The sequence below is a fragment of the Bufo bufo genome, chromosome 8, assembly GCF_905171765.1.
Source record: "Bufo bufo chromosome 8, aBufBuf1.1, whole genome shotgun sequence".
NCBI lineage: Eukaryota > Metazoa > Chordata > Amphibia > Anura > Bufonidae > Bufo > Bufo bufo.
Window position 1 is genome coordinate 12,770,399 of NC_053396.1, and position 18,637 is coordinate 12,789,035.

At 47.5% G+C, this 18,637-nt stretch overlaps 2 protein-coding genes and 1 long non-coding RNA gene across 6 annotated transcripts in view; 1 reads left to right on the forward strand and 2 right to left on the reverse strand.

Moving 5' to 3' along the window:
- Window positions 1–539: 539 nt before the first annotated feature.
- On the reverse strand, window positions 540–11,269 carry PIM2 (Pim-2 proto-oncogene, serine/threonine kinase). The gene is made up of 7 exons (XM_040405137.1): window positions 11,015–11,269; window positions 4,039–4,145; window positions 3,193–3,308; window positions 3,059–3,109; window positions 2,421–2,784; window positions 1,783–1,959; window positions 540–1,689 (listed from the first exon to the last, which is right to left on the reverse strand). Exons 2-7 carry the CDS (start codon window positions 4,067–4,069, stop codon window positions 1,586–1,588), a joined length of 843 nt encoding a protein of 280 aa, XP_040261071.1. The 5' UTR covers window positions 4,070–4,145; window positions 11,015–11,269; the 3' UTR covers window positions 540–1,585.
- Window positions 5,307–6,049, forward strand: LOC120977282. Its single transcript, XR_005773864.1, has 2 exons — window positions 5,307–5,609; window positions 5,735–6,049. It is a non-coding gene; the product is annotated as an uncharacterized LOC120977282 (long non-coding RNA).
- A 3,124-nt stretch (window positions 11,270–14,393) lies between the features above and the next one.
- The window catches only part of OTUD5 (OTU deubiquitinase 5), a 28,374-nt gene continuing 24,130 nt past the window's right edge, over window positions 14,394–18,637 (reverse strand). For 3 of the 4 annotated variants that reach the window (XM_040442557.1, XM_040442559.1, XM_040442556.1), the window contains exons 7-9: window positions 16,800–17,001; window positions 15,045–15,158; window positions 14,394–14,958 (exon numbers count right to left, since the gene is read on the reverse strand). In XM_040442557.1, coding sequence (XP_040298491.1) covers window positions 14,837–14,958; window positions 15,045–15,158; window positions 16,800–17,001 — 438 coding nt within the window. In that variant the 3' untranslated portion in view covers window positions 14,394–14,836. The remainder of the gene's footprint in view (window positions 14,959–15,044; window positions 15,159–16,799; window positions 17,002–18,637) is intronic. The other variant, XM_040442558.1, reaches the window with a different exon arrangement.

Genomic DNA, 18,637 nt, shown 5'->3' on the forward strand with positions numbered 1-18,637 from the left:
TGGATTAAGGTGAGTTACATTTTTTTTATTTTTTTTTAACCCCCCCAGCCCTATTGTACTATGCATTCTGTATTCAGAATGCTATTATTTTCCCTTATAACCATGTTATAAGGGAAAATAATACGATCTACAGAACACCGATCCCAAACTTCTGTGAAGAAGTTCGGGTCTGGGTACCAAACATGCCGATTTTTCTCACGCGCGTGCAAAACGCATTACAATGTTTTGCACTCACACGGAAAAATCGTGCATTTTCCCGCAACGCACCCGGGCAAAAAACATGACGCCCGTGTGAAAGAGGCCTTAGGATTCCCATTATGGCAGAACCCAATGGACCTCATTATGAGTCAAACTGGTCTGTCAGGAGCCAATTGTGTCTGTCATATGGCAGATCGGGATGCCTTAATTTAAAATTTCTGCTCCATTGATGGAACGGAAAAACTAAAATCTTAACAGAAGTGTGAACAGAGCCAATAGGTAGGGCTTCTTTATCCAGGCCATTTTGGGGATTTTCTGTGAAATAAAACGTGTATAACATCTAGAAAAATGCTTCATTTATTAAATCACAATAACAGCATCTGTACATTATATACAATAAGACATACAGGAGTGGAAATGGTGCGGACCCTTCATCTAATACACAAGTATTTACTCTTTCAACAAAAGGCCTAACAAACAGCCATCACAAAATGGAGGGCCTCAAGAACTGGAAGTGTTACCCATAGCAACCAATCAGCTTCCGGCTCTCAGTTCCCTGTCATGGGCTGGGAAATGAAAGGAATGTTCTGATTGGTTGCTCTGTGCAGCTCCTCTCCAAGTCTTATTAGTACTAGTGTTAATACCTGAGAGCCATAGCAACCAATCAGATTGCACCTCACATGTCTCCAGCCCAGGCTGGGAAGTGAAACAACCCATCTGATTGGTTGCTACAGATAACTCCTCCATTTTGTGTCTGGCTTAAGTAAAGAACTGGCAACGAGCCTTTTATTTATACTAACAATGCAGACGGAAAGATTCTGTAAAAGCACAAGCGTCTTCACAGTTGTTCTCATGAATGGAAACGTAATTACGCCGATTTTCAGTCTGTGCACCGTGGTCCTTTAAGGTATGGACTGACAATGTGGATCTTGTGCATCTGTAGCATCTTGGCGACCTAATAAAAAAACAGCGTCTTTTCCTCATAAAAATGGCGCAACGTAAGCGACTAGGATGAGCTCTGCTTTTACAAAATATCCCGTTACTGACTCCCAGGGGAACCGTCCTGTAAAACCAGGAGCTTCAATAAACATGGTTTTCCCTGTTTGCACAACCTCTGAGTCACGGCAGGGTGGACCCGGCACCATCCAACGGGCGGCCATTACAGGACATCCTGTCAGTGTCACAACAATTTCTCCAATTAACTTCTTTGTCCTTCAGAGCTGACGTTCCTCTCCCCAGACCCGCAGATGGCACCCGTAAACCTAGCACCTGCCATCCAGAAGCCTGGCGGTGGCCATTTAGCAATTGGCTGGTATACAGAGCCCTCTAGTGACCAGACTGATGTATGGCAGGTCGCCTCTTGCGTCTCAGATTACGTTTTACGGCATTACGTGCGCTCTTCTTTCACCCAGGGATGCTGAAGGATCTGCTCCAGAGAGGGACGCTCCGAGGGGCGAGTGGATAAGCACCAGTGGATTAAATGTTCACATTCTGGAAAGAAAGACAGGAAGATGATATAATGACACTGCGCCAACATGGACGACGGCGAAGCAGCATGGCGGCCCCACTGAACCCGTCTCTTACCTGGAGAAACTTTGGTTTTGAAGACGACTTGAGCCTGGAGGATCTCTTGGTTTCGCTCGAACGGGATGTCCCCGCACACCATGTCATACAGCAGGATGCCCAGAGACCACACCGCGGCCGGCAGCGCCTTGTACCTCCGAAATGCAACCCATTCTGGGGGGCTGTATACTCTAGTGCCTGCAAAGGAGGACAGCCAAGGGTTAATTTATTAAAAAAAAACATAAAGCCTTATTTGGTGGTAATTGGTAAAATCCTGGCTGACTAGTTAGCAAAATTATATATATATATGTACATGAGGCACCCCGAGTCTCACGCCTCAACAATTTATCAATTCTGCGTTTCAGTTATTCACCCTTTATTTAACATTTCTGCTTACTGTCAGTGAATGGGAACATTCTTGCGAACATCCAAATAATCTGTAACAGGCCTAAAGCTTCTCACAGCAGAGGGTTTGCTACAATTGTATGCCAGTAAGGCCTCATGCAGATTCTGGTTAACATACAGACCTAAAACTTCCCACAGCAGAGGGTTTGCTACCATCGTATCTAATCCTAAATACAATGGCAGCCATGTTTGTTACAGTGTATCGGTGCAGGAAAAATAAAAAATAAATAACAGCTTTCCTATGGGTTACTCACCGTCAAAGTTACTGTAGGTGGAATCATGGAGCAAAGCCCCCGAGCCGAAGTCGATGAGTTTGAGCTTTCCCGTCTGGGTGTTGAGCAGGAGGTTTTCATCTTTGATGTCTCTGTGGGTGACCCCTTGGGCGTGACAGTGCACCACGGCGTCCACCACCTGGCGGAAGAGGCTGCGCGCCACGTCTTCTTTCAGGGGACCTTGCTCGGTGATGACATCAAACAGGTCCCGGCAGTGCTCCGGCATCTCCATCACCAGCAGGTAGCTGTCGGAGGTCTCGAACCAGTCCAGGAGGTCGATCACGCCATGGTGGCCTTTCACCTTCATCATCAGATAGACCTCCATGGGCACACGAGAGAATTTACCCTAAAAAAATAAAATAAAAAAAAGGAAATTAGGAATTTTGGTTATCCATATTGTTGTCACTAGGGGGCAGTGTGGAGCAGAAAAGTCAAGAAAACTCATCCCACCAAACAGAAAGTGCTCTATAGGGGGCGACATGGAGCGCTTCTAAAAATAAAAGGAATATCAAAACGTGCATGATGGGAGTATGAGTCCACCAATCATGATCCGACGACCACATTTTTACCCCCAATGATTCCGAATTAAAAGGAATTTGAAGAAATAACGCGACACTCACCAGCTGAGCCGATTCCATGGCGCGGCTCTTCCTGACGTGCTTCACGGCCACCTGGGGGAGCAAGAGAGCAGTCAGTCTCTCCATACAGTCAGTGATGGGTGCGGGGGCTACACGCGGGGTCCTGCCGCACTCACCTGCGTGTGGTCCGCCAGCCTCCATGCCTTGTACACCGTACCGAACCCGCCATGGCCCAGTTCGGGCCCCAGTTGGTACAGCTTTTCGAAACACGCCCTGTCCTTCCCTGTAAGGGCAACATAAAAAATACATTTAAAGAGGAACCCCAAGACTAAAGGGGGGGGGGGGGGGGGGCAATATATATATATATATCCCCTATAAGCATGCACCCATCACCAAAACTCTGCCACCCATGTCTCGCCCTCTACTAGGAAACATCAGTTCCCAGCATGCTGGGAGTTGTAGTTTTTTTTTTTTTACGCACCCTGTAAAAATGTTTTTTCCTCGCCCAGATTTACAAGTCGGCACACGCGGGCGAGTCCGTCCCTGCAACGTGCACGCTTACTCCCACGCACCAACACCCTGGTGACTGACACATGGATGGCTCACAGCAGCACAGAGAAATAGCAGCAATGTGAATACATCCTGTACATGGGGTCACGGCTGGTGAGGGCGCTGTGTACACTTAGCTAGGAAAATAGCGCATACAACTGAGGTAGAACTACAAAACCCAGCATGTCCTGGTCCTCCAGATGTTGTGGGACTACAAACCCCAGCATGTCCTAATTAGATCAGGTCCTCCTGGAGTAATAGAACTACAAACCCCAGCATGTCCCGATTGGATTAGGTTCTCCCAGTGTAGCAGAACTACAAGCCCCAGCATGTCCTAATTAGATCAGGTCCTCCATGTGAAGTGGAACTACAAGCCCCAGCATGTCCTATGAGTATTTGTCTTCTAGAGGGGCTTGCAGTTCCTCTCAGAACGGGGGTTGTAGTTCAGGGATGGAATGCTGTCTTATTACCTGAGGTCACAGAGTCAATGATGGTGTTGATCATCTCCGGAGAGTATGGCCGACACTACACCGCGCCGTCCCGGCTCTGCTCAGTCACCTGCTGCTCTTACTACTACGCACTGGAACAAGTGAATGAAGAGCGTGTCAGTTGCGGTTCCAGGTATTTTGCTGGGGAGGAGGCGTGGTTTCGTGAAGCAACAGCCAATCAGAGATCAGCGTTTTGATAATATTCAAATATAATAAATAAAAGAACCAACGGCGTGCGAGCTGAGCGGGCGGGAGAGTCACAGCATCAAAACAAACTGTATTTATATTTACAAGGATGAGCCATTGAGCGCGGGCGTCAGCGTGAGAGAGAGAGGCGACTGCGCCTGCGCGCCAAGTGCCCCCCCCTATATAATATATCTATACCGGACATATCAACCCTATGTGTGTGTGTATATATAGGGTTACACACCCCACGGCCAGGAGATGAGCCGACATCACATTTGGACCTCAGATGCTTCTTTTTCCTGCTTCCCACACACGGACTCCAGCAACTGCCCCATATACTCTGACCCCAGTATAAACCCCCTGACCCCGGTATAAACCCCCTGACCCCGGTATATACCCCCTGACCCCGGTATATACCCCCTGACCCCGGTATATACCCCCTGACCCCGGTACATACCCCCTGACCCCAGTATATACCCCCTGACCCTAGTACATACCCCCTGACCCCGGTATATACCCCCTGACCCCAGTATATACCCCCTGACCCCAGTATATACCCCCTGACCCCAGTATATACCCCCTGACCCCAGTATATACCCCCTGACCCCAGTATATACAATTTGTGCTGGATTATTAGACTTTCTGGACTATCAGGTGGCAGGTTACAGGTGTTATATACCGCACATACAGGTGTCTGGTGTCCTATTCCTCAGGTACAGACATAACTGCAGCCGTCCCATGTCATACGTCGTTACATACATCCCGTATCCTATATCGTGTGTACAGACATATTTACAGGTGTCCCATTTTATATAATGCACATACACATATGCCGTGTTATATACCGCCCGTACAGATATAGTTACATACATCCCGTGTTATATACCGCTCGTACAGACATATTTACATACGGGATGTGTTATATACCGCCCGTACAGATATAGTTACATACATCCCGTGTTATATACCGCCGGTACAGATATAGTTACATACATCCCATTATATACCGCCTGTACAGATATAGTTACATACATCCCGTGTTATATACCGCCTGTACAGACATATATATATATATATATATATATATATATATCCTGTGTTATATACCGCCCGTACAGACATATTTACATACATCCCGTGTTATATACCGCCCGTACAGATATAGTTACATGCATCCCATGTTATATACCGCCCGTACAGACATATTTACATACATCCCATGTTATATACCGCCCGTACAGACATATTTACATACATCCCATGTTATATACCGCCTGTACAGATATAGTTACATGCATCCCATGTTATATACCGCCCGTACAGACATATTTACATACATCCCGTGTTATATACCGCCTGTACAGATATATGTACATACATCCCATGTTATATACCGCCTGTACAGATAGTTACATGCATCCCATGTTATATACCGCCTGTACAGACACATATATATATATATATCCTGTGTTATATACCGCCTGTACAGATATAGTTACATGCATCCCATGTTATATACCGCCCGTACAGATATAGTTACATGCATCCCATGTTATATACCGCCCGTACAGACATATTTACATGCATCCCATGTTATATACCGCCCGTACAGACATATTTACATGCATCCCATGTTATATACCGCCCGTACAGATATAGTTACATGCATCCCATGTTATATACCGCCCGTACAGACATATTTACATACATCCCGTGTTATATACCGCCCGTACAGACATATTTACATACATCCCGTGTTTTATACCACCCGTACAGACATATTTACATACATCCCGTGTTATATACCGCCCGTACACACATTGTTTATATAGCTCCTAACTGATAAAACATTTCCTGTATTCTTATGAAGCCTAAAAATGTTTCCACGCGATAAGGATCTACCATTTTCTGTACAGATTTGGAGCCACAAAAATATACTTTTTTTTTTTACATTTCTCAGGGTAAGAAACATCAGAAATCAATCACCAAACTCTAGAAGTTTCTGTTCTGTCACCGGGGCGGCCGATCAGAGACCCGCAAGACCCGAAACTGATCGTATGAGTCAGTGAAACGTGGCAGGTGTCACACCAGATCTGACAACCGTCCTGGCTCCCAGGCACAACCGCTGGCAGTCAGAGACACTACTTCCAAAATATCTGGGCCCCAGAGTGGTCGGGGCCCCCTCTGAGGACTCTCAACTTTGTGGGTGATCGGAAGGGCAATCCCTCCTTTTACTGCCAATTTTGCAACACGCTGGAAAGTAAAGTGCAATATATGATATTTATGTGCCCTCTCAGGCTGGTATGGTATACTTGGTGGGTCCTTTTGGGGGAGGGGCAAGCGGGCATGTGCCACCTACTTGCGCAGCCATGACTGTGGCCTGGCTGGCAGAGAATGGGGCAAATCTCTAACCATTCGTGATCAATGGCTGCCTTAAAGTGACACTCTACCTTTTAGCAACATGTTTTTACGGGAAGCATTCGCATGCCTACCCGTCTACTCCTGCGTGGTACACCTGCCGTGGTCGATCTACCACACCCAGAGTTTATCAAACACGGGTCCGTTCTCAATAACTGGACCCGTGCACGATATGATCGGAGCATGGTATGCTTGTCACAGAAACCATGAAAGAGCGCGGCATCATACTGGATGATCAGATGCCGTGGGAGAACAAAAGCGAAGGTAAACCCCTTAAAGGGCTTGTCCAAGATTGGAAAAACATGGCTGCTTTTTTTTTTCTTTCTAAAAAACAGCGCCACACCTGTCCACAGGTTGTATTTGGTATTGCAGCTCAATTTAATGCAGCTATGCTCGATCTGCGGCCCTCCAGCTGTTGCAAAACTACAACTCTCAGCATGTCCTAATAGCTGTAAGCTGTCCAGGCATGCTGGGAGTTGTAACAGCTGGAGGGCCGCAGGTTGGGCATCCCTGCTTTAAAGGAACAGAGTCGCAGCAGCAGACAGAACCCCTGTGCTCGCGGATGGACATTCACTTTAAAGGGGATTATCAGATCTGCGGGCCAGACACTCCGGCACCCCTGGCGATCAGCTGTTACGGGGAGCCAGCTGTGGTCACCGGAGCTCTGGCAAGTGGAGCCGACTCCCAACATCTCTCCCAAGCACAGCGCCATACATAGTATAGTGGCTGTGCTTGGTATTGCAGTTCAGCCCCATTGACATGAATGGGGCTAAGCTGCAACTAGGCCATGTGACCGATGTACAGTGATGTCACAGGCCTAGGAAGAGGCTACGACGCTCGCAGAGCACCCAACCTCTTCTAACAGCCGATCGGCAGGGGTCCCGTGTGTCGGGCCCCCACCGATCTGATATTGAAGACCTATCCTGAAGATGGGACTACAAAATAACCCCTTTAAGGGGCAGACTGGAAGAGCGTTATGACCTATGTTATCCACAATTTTAGACAGATCCCTTTAAGAGAAGGAGGGAAAAAAAATCCTCCCTGTTTTCATAATCCCATTTCTTAGTTCTTAAGAGTTTCTGTAGAAATTCCCATTAGCGCTTCGTGTTATTTCCTAGGAAATCCCTGATCCACCCCGAGCGCTCCGCGTCAGTCGGCTGCGGTACGCAGCTCCAGATGGTGCGTATGGATGATATTCATATGCACCTGTTCATTTCCGTATGAGGACGGTTTTGCATATGGAGATCAAACTCTTGTTATTTACTTCCATATTTCCAACAGGTTCTGTAATTGTCTGCCGTGCTCCACACATACTGGAAGCCACGTGGAAGGAAGCTGGACCACTTCCACATTGCAAAGTATTGCATATACAGACACACCATGTATGCCACCGCTGCAGTTCTCTTAAAGGAGCAGCACATGAAAATATTCCCATAACTGGCGGCAGTGGTCAGAGGGTACGTTCCCGTAAGGCTGGTAGTAGTGCAACATGTATGTGTATATAACCTTTCTAGAAAAATCCCCCCAAACAAACTATGGAGAACCACTGAGTTTGTACATTAGGCTTTTTAATTTTCTGGTTCATCGGGTAAAAGGGACTCCATATACTCAGATGGTCTGTCCGTTTTTAAGTCCGACCTTGCTAATTCATTTCTGATCTCTGCATAGAGCTCAATGATAAAATTCTTGCTACCTGGAGCCACCACCAGAGGGAGCTTGTGAGCTTACTGCATACAGTATATGCGCTCATGTCAATAATAAGCAGTGAGCTCCCTCTAGTGGTGGCTGCAGGTGGTCAAAACTTATTTTACTGTCTATTCAGAGGATTTTGAGCTCTGTATCAGAAAAACGGAGCTCCGTGTCTTCAGAAATACATTAAGACAAACGGTGGATCTATTCATTTTAAAGGGGTTTTCCAGATGATGTCCTTTCCACAGGTTAGGTAATCATTATCACATCGGAAGGGGGAGGGGGGTCAGACACCCGAGACCCCGGCTGATCAGCTGTTTCGGGCACGGGAAACTTCAGTGGATGGAAAAGTTTATCCACTGTGTAGTTCCTAGCACTGGTATACTGGAGCTTAAAGGGGTTGGCCCATCTTGGACATATGAGGCCTATCGCTAGGATATGCCACCAATGTGATAGTTGCAGGTCCCGTTCTAGAGATATACCACCAATGTCTGAAATGAGCCAACCCCTTTAACTCCAATTCACTTGAATGGGAGCCACGCTACACTATCCAGACACGGCCACTACAGGGTAGGTGGAGGCTTCTGCTTCCACCTCTGTCCACTCTCTAGCTTACGGCGCCGGCCCCCACCGATCTGATACTGACCACCTATTTTGAGGATAGATCATCAATATCCATGTCCCGGAAAACCCCTTTAAGGTCTAAACAAATTCCAGTCTACATGTACGACCACCAGTCTCCATACCCCATTCTCCCTGCCGTCAGTATGGCATGGGTGATGTCGCCGGCTTCCCTCACACGTCAGCATACTGACTACCACATCCCCCATGAAAAGTTACGCCAATAATTGTCATCATGTGCATCCTGTCATCTCCTGTAGCGCCCCCTACAGGATGTGACTATAGAGCCACATTCCCATATTTCCAATATTTGTTGCGGATTTCATATGATGCACTGCAATGGTTAAAACCTACAGGTACATTTTCATCCAATTTGGGGAATTGCAGGCGGAAAATCTTCCAGCAGTGTATCCTGACCCAGAAGCTACCGACTTGGACCATAGTGACCCAAGGTCCCCCCTCAGGTCCTGACCAGTGGACCCCGCTGCTGTTCTTCTATTACCAGAGTGGGCGCAGCACTTATCGTAATCCCCCCAACCCCCACCGTAGCAGAGCTTTCTCAAAAGTCACATGGTCCGGGGCCCCAAAACCACACAGTGTAACACCTATGACTCAGTGAAGATGCCACTGAATTCTCGGAGCTCCTGCCGGCGGCCACAAGTGAGAACGACACGTTATGAGGTGTGTGGTGAAAACGTGTGGCGAGATATACTAAGAAAATACTAAGACTGTGTTAGGTTCTCTTGCTGTATAGTTGGTTGTCAATAAAGTTTATTGTATGTACACGGGCCTTGTCCTTGGAGGCAGATTGATGAAAGTGCCTGTCGCAACCAATCACAGCACAGCTCTCATCTTTCAAGAGCACTATGAGAAATGAGAGCTGTGCTGTGATTGATTAAACTGTCTGTTGCCCATAGCAACCAATCTATGAATGTAAAACAAAGAGCGCTCCCTTCAATAAACTTTATTTAGTTAACAAATCGACCCCCAGGTTATGATCCGTCTCCCATTGACTTTCAGTGGAGTTCATGACGGATCCGTCTTGGCTATGTTACAGATAATACAAACGCATCTGTTCATGACGGATGCATGCAGTTGTATTATTGAAACTGATCCGTTTTTGCAGATCCGTCCAAAATGCAAGTGTGAAAGTAGCCTATAAGGGTACTTTTACACTAGCGTCGCTGGATTCCGGCAGGCAGTTCCATTGCCGGAACTGCCTGCTGGATCCGGCGATCTGTATGCAAACGGATACCATTTGTAGACGGATCCGGATGCGGACCCGTCTCACAAATGTATTGCAATACCGGATCCGTCTCTCCGGTTGTCATCCGGAAAAAACGGCTCCGGTATTTATCTTTTTCACATTTTTAAAGGTCTGCGCATGTGCAGACTGCAAAACCGGATCAGTTTTTCCCAGAACACTTAGGGCCGGCATCTCAATGTAAAATAATGCCAGATCCGGCAAGTGTTCTGGAATTTTGGCTGGAGAAAATACCGCAGCATTTTATCCGTCCAAAAACCGTACAGTGACTGAACTGAAGACATCCTGAACGGATTGCTCTCCATTCAGAATGCATTAGGATAAAACTGATCAGTTTTTTTCCGTTATTGAGCCCCGAGGACGGAACTGAACACCGGAAAAGAAAACCGCTAGTGTGAAAGTACCCTAACAGTATAGCACGAACATTTTATCTATTGCTTTCTGGAGCGGCCACGTGCAATCGGGAGGAGGGGGGTCTCAGTGGCAGGACCCCCACCAATCCCATCCTGAGGACAGGCGATAACTTCTAACAGCCAGAATACCCCTTTAGCTCTGCTCACAAAACCAAAGCAATTATCCCGCAGAGGGTTCGTTACAATAACTGCCCAGCATATACCAGCTAATAGTTCCCACCATGCCCGTACATACATATCCATAGCGGTAAAGATCCTAACCAAAGAGCTGGACCTCCGCTGCCTGCAAAGAATGGAGTATAATAATTCATGAAGCCGGAGCCACAGCCGAGTACCCAGATCATACACAGCGCGATATGAAGCCCCTTACCTGGTGCTTGCGACAATGGGGGAGCGTCTCTTCTGTCAGGACCGCGGAGGACGTCACGTAAAACATCATGTGACACGAGTATGCTGGCGGCAGACAATGCAGGAAGACATATTGCAGTGTGACTGAAGGGGAACTCCAGCCACGTCTTATATTTAACAAGTCAAAGTGATAAGTCAGGCATCAGTGACGGCGACTCCCCATAGATGCCTTAAAGGGGTCCTCAGTATAGGTCATCAGTATCTGATCGGTGGGGGTCCAAGACCCAGGACCCCCGCCGATCAGATGTTTGAGATGAGCTGTCAATCACTTCAAAGCCCAGAATGAACAGAAATGTAAATGTATAAAATACAAGTTTGACTGAATTTTTCCCCCCATAAAACTATACATCAATCTGCTCAGCTCCTTCTGCCTGCAGATCATACAGTTGTGTTCAAAATAATAGCAGTCAGACATCACTAACCTGACCATATTTCTACATGGCAAATAATTTACTAGCAGGTGTAGTAGAATAATAGAAACCCAACAGTCATGACATGCATGCTGCTGATTCTGTGTAATTCAATCACTTGTTCAAAATAATAGCAGTGCGGAGTGCAATGAGTGAGGTCATTCATTCTTTGAAAAACAGGTGGCAGTTATTGCCCTTAGTTAAGGAAGGAAGGAAGGCAGCACATGTCGTACATGCCGGTTACAGTGCATTTCTCTCTGAAATTCTAAGGAAAATGGGTCGTTCCAGACATTGTTCAGAAGAACAGCGTACCTTGATCAAAAAGTTGATTGGAGAGGGGAAAACATATAAAGAAGTGCAGACAATGATCGGCTGCTCAGCTAAAATGATCGCAAATGCTTTAAAATGGCAACCAAACCTGAAAGATGCGGAAGAAAGCGAAAAACTACCATTCGGATGAATAGAAGAACAGCCAAAATGGCGAGGACTCCGCCAACAATCCGCTCCAGGAAGATCAGAGAAGGTGTAAAGTTCCCTGTGACTACTGTTACAATGAGAAGACGCCGATGTGAAGCCGAGCGATCTGCAAGAAGCCCCCGCAAAGTCCCACTGGTGGAAACAAGACGTGTGCTGAAGAGCTTACAATCTGCCAAAGAGCCCATTGACGGCCTGAAGAGACGTTCTGTGGACTGATGAAAGTAAGATTGTTCTTTTTGGGTCTAGTGGCCGGAGACGGTTTGTCAGACGACCCCCAAACACTGAATTCAGCCCCAGTACATTGTGAAGACAGTGAAGCATGGTGGACAAGCATCATGATATGGGGATGTGTCTCATACTACGGTGTTGGGCCTATTTATCACATACCAGGGATCATGGATCAGTATGAATCCATCAGAATACTGGAAGAGGTCATGCTGCCTTATGCTGAAGAGGAAAAGACCTTGAAATGGGTGTTCCAACAAGACAACGACCCCAAACACACCAGTAAACGGGCAACATCTTGGTTCCAGACCAACAAGACTGACGTTATGGAGCGGCCGGCCCAATCCCCGGATCTTAATCCAATGGAAGACTTGTGGGTGACATCAAAAATGCAGTTTCTGAGGCAGAACCAAGAAATAGAGAAAAACTGTGGAATGTCGTCCAATCCTCCGGGGCTGGAATACCTGGTCACAGGGGCCGAAGGTGGTGACTCCGAGCAGCACAGACGTCCAGCCGTTCTCAGAGACAGCGGGTATACAACTGAGTATTAGTGACGGGATTCAGAGGGAAGGAAAGCTTCAGACATTTCTCAGTTTATAAAGAAGAATACAAACACTGCTATTATTTTGAACAGTCTAATATTCACTATTCTTCAATTTTTTTAGAGGAAAAACACAAATTTGATATATTTTTTTCATGTTTTTGTTTAGAACAGAATGTGCAGTGCTCCCAATGCATCTGTGTGTATGGAAATAGAAGCCATCAGAAGGATTTGGAGCTTTAATTACTTTTTTTTTTAAACACACTGCTATTATTTTGAACACAACTGTACATCATGTTCAACATGACAGGTTCCCTTTAAGAGCAGGAGCTGCAGAGCTCTACATAGCACCCAGGCCCCTCTGTAGCAGAGGAGAATTCTCCGACAGCCGCCTTATACAACACTGATAGGGGTTGCATGACCAGAAACAGCGCCCCTCTTCCTCGGTGTCCGTGTCTGGTATGGCAGCTCAGCCCCAAATGATGTTTTAATATATGCAAATGAGCCTCTAGGAGCAACGGGGGCGTTACCATTACACCTAGAGGCTCAGCTCTCTCTACAATTCATCTCCACCGATTGGCAGGGCCAAGCAGGATGATGTTTATACTGCCTGGTCCTGTCAAAGCACAGAGGGCACCAAGGTTGCAGAGAGAGAAGAGCCTCTAGGTGTAATGGTAACGCCCCCGTTGCTCCTTTGCATATATTAAAACATCATTTTCCTCAGCAATGCGGGCACATATGAACACGGGACCAACACAGATGCCTTCAGCTGCCAAGTGCACATGTAACAGGTCAGCCAGTGTCATAGGGACAAAACTGCTGACAGATGCCCTTTAAGGAGGTTTTCCAGGTCTTCTATATTGATGACCTATCTTCAGGTCAATACCTGATTTTTGGGCACTCCTACTGATACCGATCAGCAGGCCGAAGAAACTGTGGCCTCCTCCTAGGCCAGTGACATCACGCTCACCAGTCTGAGCTGCAATACCAAGCACAGCCACTACACAATGGATGGCGCTGTGCTTGGTGAGCTGTGAGGGGGCCGCAACCTCTTCAAACAGCTGATCAATGGGGGTACCGGCAGTTGAACCCCTTGCCGGTCAGATATTGACCTATCGCTGTGATGGCTAACCTCCGGCACTCCAGCTGTGGTTAAACTACGAGTCCCAAGATGCACACTTGCTTGGCTGTTCTCAGAACTCCATAGAAATTAATGGAGCATGCTGGGAGTCGTGGTTTCAGCACAGCTGGAGGTTAGCCATCACTGAGGATAGCTCATCAATATAGAAGACCTATGACAAGGGAGACCATGGCTGGTCAGTATAGCATCCCTGTGACCTCTAGTGAGGGCTTCATCTGTCCAAATATTAGACATCCCAGGGGCAATTCAAGGCTTTTTCTTTAAAGGGGTCTCCTACTATCCATAGGATAGGTGATGTTAGGTTGGTGGGGGTCCAGGCAGTGGATTCGGTGTCATCCAAGGGTTGACCATTGAGCATGGAGGACACAGGACCCCCTCCACCCATCCAACACCCGTGGAGACGGGTGATCACGCCCCATGTTTTTCCGCCATAAATGAACAACATGACACTTCAATTCTTCCGTAGAAGATTTTTTTTCACTTTTTTTTTTCTTTAACTTTCTTAATAAGAAAAAAGTTATTCCTAGGTGATTGGAACGTCCTCTTGATAAGATACAAACCAAAAAAAAAAAACAAAAAAAAAAACTTCAGGAAGATACAAAAGTGGATAGCTCCACCGGCTGAGTCATTTTCATCTCTGCACCCCCCACCGTGAAAGGTGGCGACACGGGTCAGGGCGCCTCCTGCAGGAGCCAGCGACTCCCGTCGTCCCGCTGCAAGCCTCGAGAGCAAAGTCTGGAAGGGTTTCGAGGGAGGAAAAAAAAAAGGGGGGCATTGGGGGCTGTCAATATTCGCTGTAACATGCAGCTATACAAGTCCTCCGTAGGCTAGTAGGAAAGGTACGCTTACAGAAAAAGAGCATCATTCAGGTGGAGATCACAACGTGAGCATGATAAAAACTCGTTGGGAGGAGGGGGCTCGGGAGTGAAGAGGAAAGGCAAGCAGAGACAGGATGGAGATGGGAGAATATGGAGGAGCCAGAGCTGGATATCAGCTGTGGTCGGGGGAAGGATCCCTACGCAGGGCGCTCTTCTTCACCGTGTCTAGATATTCCTGCTGTGACACTGCTAAAACGGAGGCCAGGATCTCGTCGTCGTCCCAGTCGTTCAGACCTGAGGGCACAGAGGGGGAGGGGGGGGGGTGTTAGAAGACGGCGGCGGAGACCTCGAGACGCGCTCGATGAGGCGGGCACACTCACCAAATGCTGTGGGAGACATGTGTTGCATAAGTGCTCTACACTCCAGGGCTGGGTACAAAGACACAAGGGGTGAGGTGGCGCAGTCGGCACCAGTACATGGCTGGTTGCTTGGGCCTAGGCGGAGAACAGACTTGGTGAGAGCATGTGCCCGACAACCAACCCATCAAGTGACACTTCCTACTGTGTTCTACAGCGGGCAGGGCGCCAGCCATTCTCTCCCTCATAGTGGCGCTGCATCCCCCGGGGTGTAGCATACAGGAGGGGGTGACCCTGTACGTTTCGCTTAGTGAACATGCAGCTATTCTGGTTAAAAGGTATTTTATTTTTTTTAACCAAACCCTTTAAGACCGGGCCCATTTTTATTTTTGCCTTTTAGATTTTTCCTCCCCACATTCCAAGAGCCATAACTTTTTAAAGTTTCCGTTCACGTAGCCATAGGAGGGCTTATTTTTTATTTTGCGGGACCAAGTTGTATTTTTTTTAATGGCACCGTTTAAGGGTCCATTCACCCGTCCGTTGTTTCTTTCCTTATCTGTTCCGTTTTTTGCGGAACAGATCTGTACCCATTCATTTTCAATGGGTCCTGAAAAAAAAAATCAGACATTGAGCTGTCCGATTTTTTTCAGGACCCATTGAAAATGAAGGGGTACAGAAGTGGTCCAGATCTGTTCCGCAAAAAACGGAACAGATCAGGAAAGAAACAACGGACGGGTGAATAGACCCTAATTGACTATAATAATGAATAAAAATAATTTGTGAAATAAAAATAAATAAATAAATAAATAATTCCACAGCTGAATTTTCTGTCACTTCCTCCGTCCCCGGCCCGGTCCGTCCACAGAGCTGTATGAGGACTTGTTTTTTGTTGGACCTGTAGTTTTTATTGGCATAATTTTGGGGCTACGTATCAATTTTTGATCGCTGTCATTCTATTGTTTGGGGGACCTGGTGACAAGAAAATGCAGGCATTTTCAGACGCAGCCATACCCGCTATGTTTAGTTTTTTAGCTTTAAAAAAAATTACTAAATAAAAGGGAGGATGGGGTGATTTGAATTATAGATTTATTTAGGTTTACTCCTTTTCGCCCCCTTATGGGGCTATAAGCTGCAATTTTCTGATAGAAAGCTATTATGGGCTGTGACATTTTCACTGCCTGCCTCTGAAGCTGTGCCTCACACAAGGCTTTACAGAAAGCTTACCATGACGGCCCCGAGAATCTTCAGGTCATGGTGACCAATCGGAGCCCCGCAATTTTACTAAGAGGCCTGCGATCGGAAGGCAGAAGGAGCCCCCTCCCCCTCTGCCTAACCTCACAGATGCAGCAATCGCTACTGACTGTGGGTTAAATGAGCACTTTCGGTGTCATCGCCGATCTCGGTGATTGCGGCCAGGTGCCTGGTGTATTATAGAGCCAGCTCAGGGCAGCAGCCTGCTCCATATAAGCCCTTGCGCATAATGCTGTACATGTATGGCATTATACTTTAAGGGGTTAACCAGTTGCCAGCCCGTTTGCCAAACTGCAGTACCCAACCTATGCACCAGAGACTTGTCAGGATTAGGTTATTGTTCCACCTGCAGTGTACTATATGCAAGGATGTGGTGAAACTACCACTCCCAGCATGCCCCGACACCCTGCAACGCCCAGCACTCCCCCACAGCCTCATGGCAATCTCAGAAAGTCCTGTATAAAGTCTGGAGATCGCAAAAACAAAGAACCTATTTCTACATCTACGGCGACATAGGGCTGGAATTACCTGGCGCACACGGGGAAGGGGGCTTAGCTAAAACTAGAGTGGTCCCTGGGGAAGACGGCTTTGCTGGTTGCTCGGCGTGGACGTCGGGGTGCTCAGGAGAGCCTGCAGTGCTGCGCTGTCTTGGGGAACGACTGCTCCATTCCTCGGGTCCACTTGAGGAGGCGGCTGTGGCAGAACTGCAGGTTGCGGTGGCCTTCCGGGGCTGCAAGGAGGAAGAAAGGCCGTTATTTTTAGAACAAGGAACCACGGAGTGAAGACGTTATCGGGAAAAGGCGCCGACAAGAGCGGGGCGGAAACGAGAAGAGGAGACAGAAGACAACAAAGGAGAAGCAGAGGAAAGCTGGCCGCACACATTAAAAGGGCTCTCTAGCCACAGGATAAGGAATAAGTGTCTGATTGGCTGGGGTCCTACCACAGGGGCCCACGACGATCGCTAGAAGGAGGGGGCCTTGCATGCGTGTCCAACACTCCTTTCAACTCTATGGGACTGCCGGAGATAGCCGAGTACATGCGCTTTCCATCTCCCGCGGCCCCATAGAACGGCAGTGTGCACGAGTGACCGCCGCTCCATTACAAAGGGGAACAACGGATCGCAATTGGCAGGAGCCCCAGCGATCGGACCCAGTCCAATCAGACACTTACAGCTTATGCTGTGGATACAGGATAAGTTGTTTTCATGGGATAGCCCCTTTAAGGTTGGCCAAACCCACTGATTTCAGCAGGACCGGCTGACCGGAGGAGCCCGACAGAGGCTTCCTCCCCATTCAGAACACATTTCCACTACGGACAGGCTATGACTAGTTCAGCCTGTTAGAAAAATGGAATGGCTCAGGATGCACCAGAGTCTTTCCCCCATACTTTGCACTGCAGCCCTGCTCGTTTAGATTAGATGATGTACAAGTCAGTGCACGGAGAGCAGATTTTCATTATTGGATTATGTGACTATAAACTAGGGCTGCACGATAAGGGAATTTTGTGCGATTGCGATTAGGGCCCTAAAAATTGCAATAACGATCTGCGATGCGGTATTTTAAGGGAATTGTGCCAGAGGTCTATGTGCTTGGATTCTCAAGGCAAAATCCCACACAAATTACTGATAATGCTGAAATGTAGTTAGGCTCAACTCCAGAACTGCAATGCACAGTGTTTTTCAAAATAAAACATCTTTTACTAAAGTAACATATTTGCATTACTGCAAAAGTACAAAACACACAACTTGCCATTTTCCTAATAGCGCAGAACAGACACATAAAACAGAAGAGATAGAAGAACGTGTTCATGAAAAGAAGATTCTCCGAACACTGAACAAACAGGAACTTTTAAAGAACACCATAGTCAGCAGCAGCAATATAAGGTAATGTACCGTATTTTTCGCCCTATAAGACGCACCGGCCCATAAGACGCACCTAGGTTTTTGAGGAGGAAAATAAGAAAAAAAATATTTTGAACCAAAAGGTGTGCTTTTGGTGGGTTTTGAACTAATGGTGGTCTGTGGATGGCACTATTATGGGGGGAGGGGGGGCTGTGGATGGCACTATTATGGGGGGGGGGCTGTGGATGGCACTATTATGGGGGGGGGGGCTGTGGATGGCACTGTTATGGGGGGGGATCTGTGGATGGCACTGTTATGGGGGGGGGGGATCTGTGGATGGCACTGTTATGGGGGGGGGGGATCTGTGGATGGCACTGTTATGGGGGGGGGGATCTGTGGATGGCACTGTTATGGGGGGGGGATCTGTGGATGGCACTGTTATGGGGGGGGGGGGGATCTGTGGATGGCACTGTTATGGGGGGGGGATCTGTGGATGGCACTGTTATGGGGGGGATCTGTGGATGGC

What these genes read in the sequence shown, in the direction of transcription:
- PIM2 (XM_040405137.1), bottom strand. Translation starts at nt 4,069, where the DNA reads ATGATCAACACCATCATTGACTCTGTGACCT. An exon ending in CACCTACAGTAACTTTGACG is followed by an intron (nt 1,960 to 2,420) that starts GTGAGTAACCCA and finishes CCTCCTTTGCAG; the next exon opens with GCACTAGAGTATACAGCCCC. An exon ending in CAAAACCAAAGTTTCTCCAG is followed by an intron (nt 1,690 to 1,782) that starts GTAAGAGACGGG and finishes CTTTCTTTCCAG; the next exon opens with AATGTGAACATTTAATCCAC.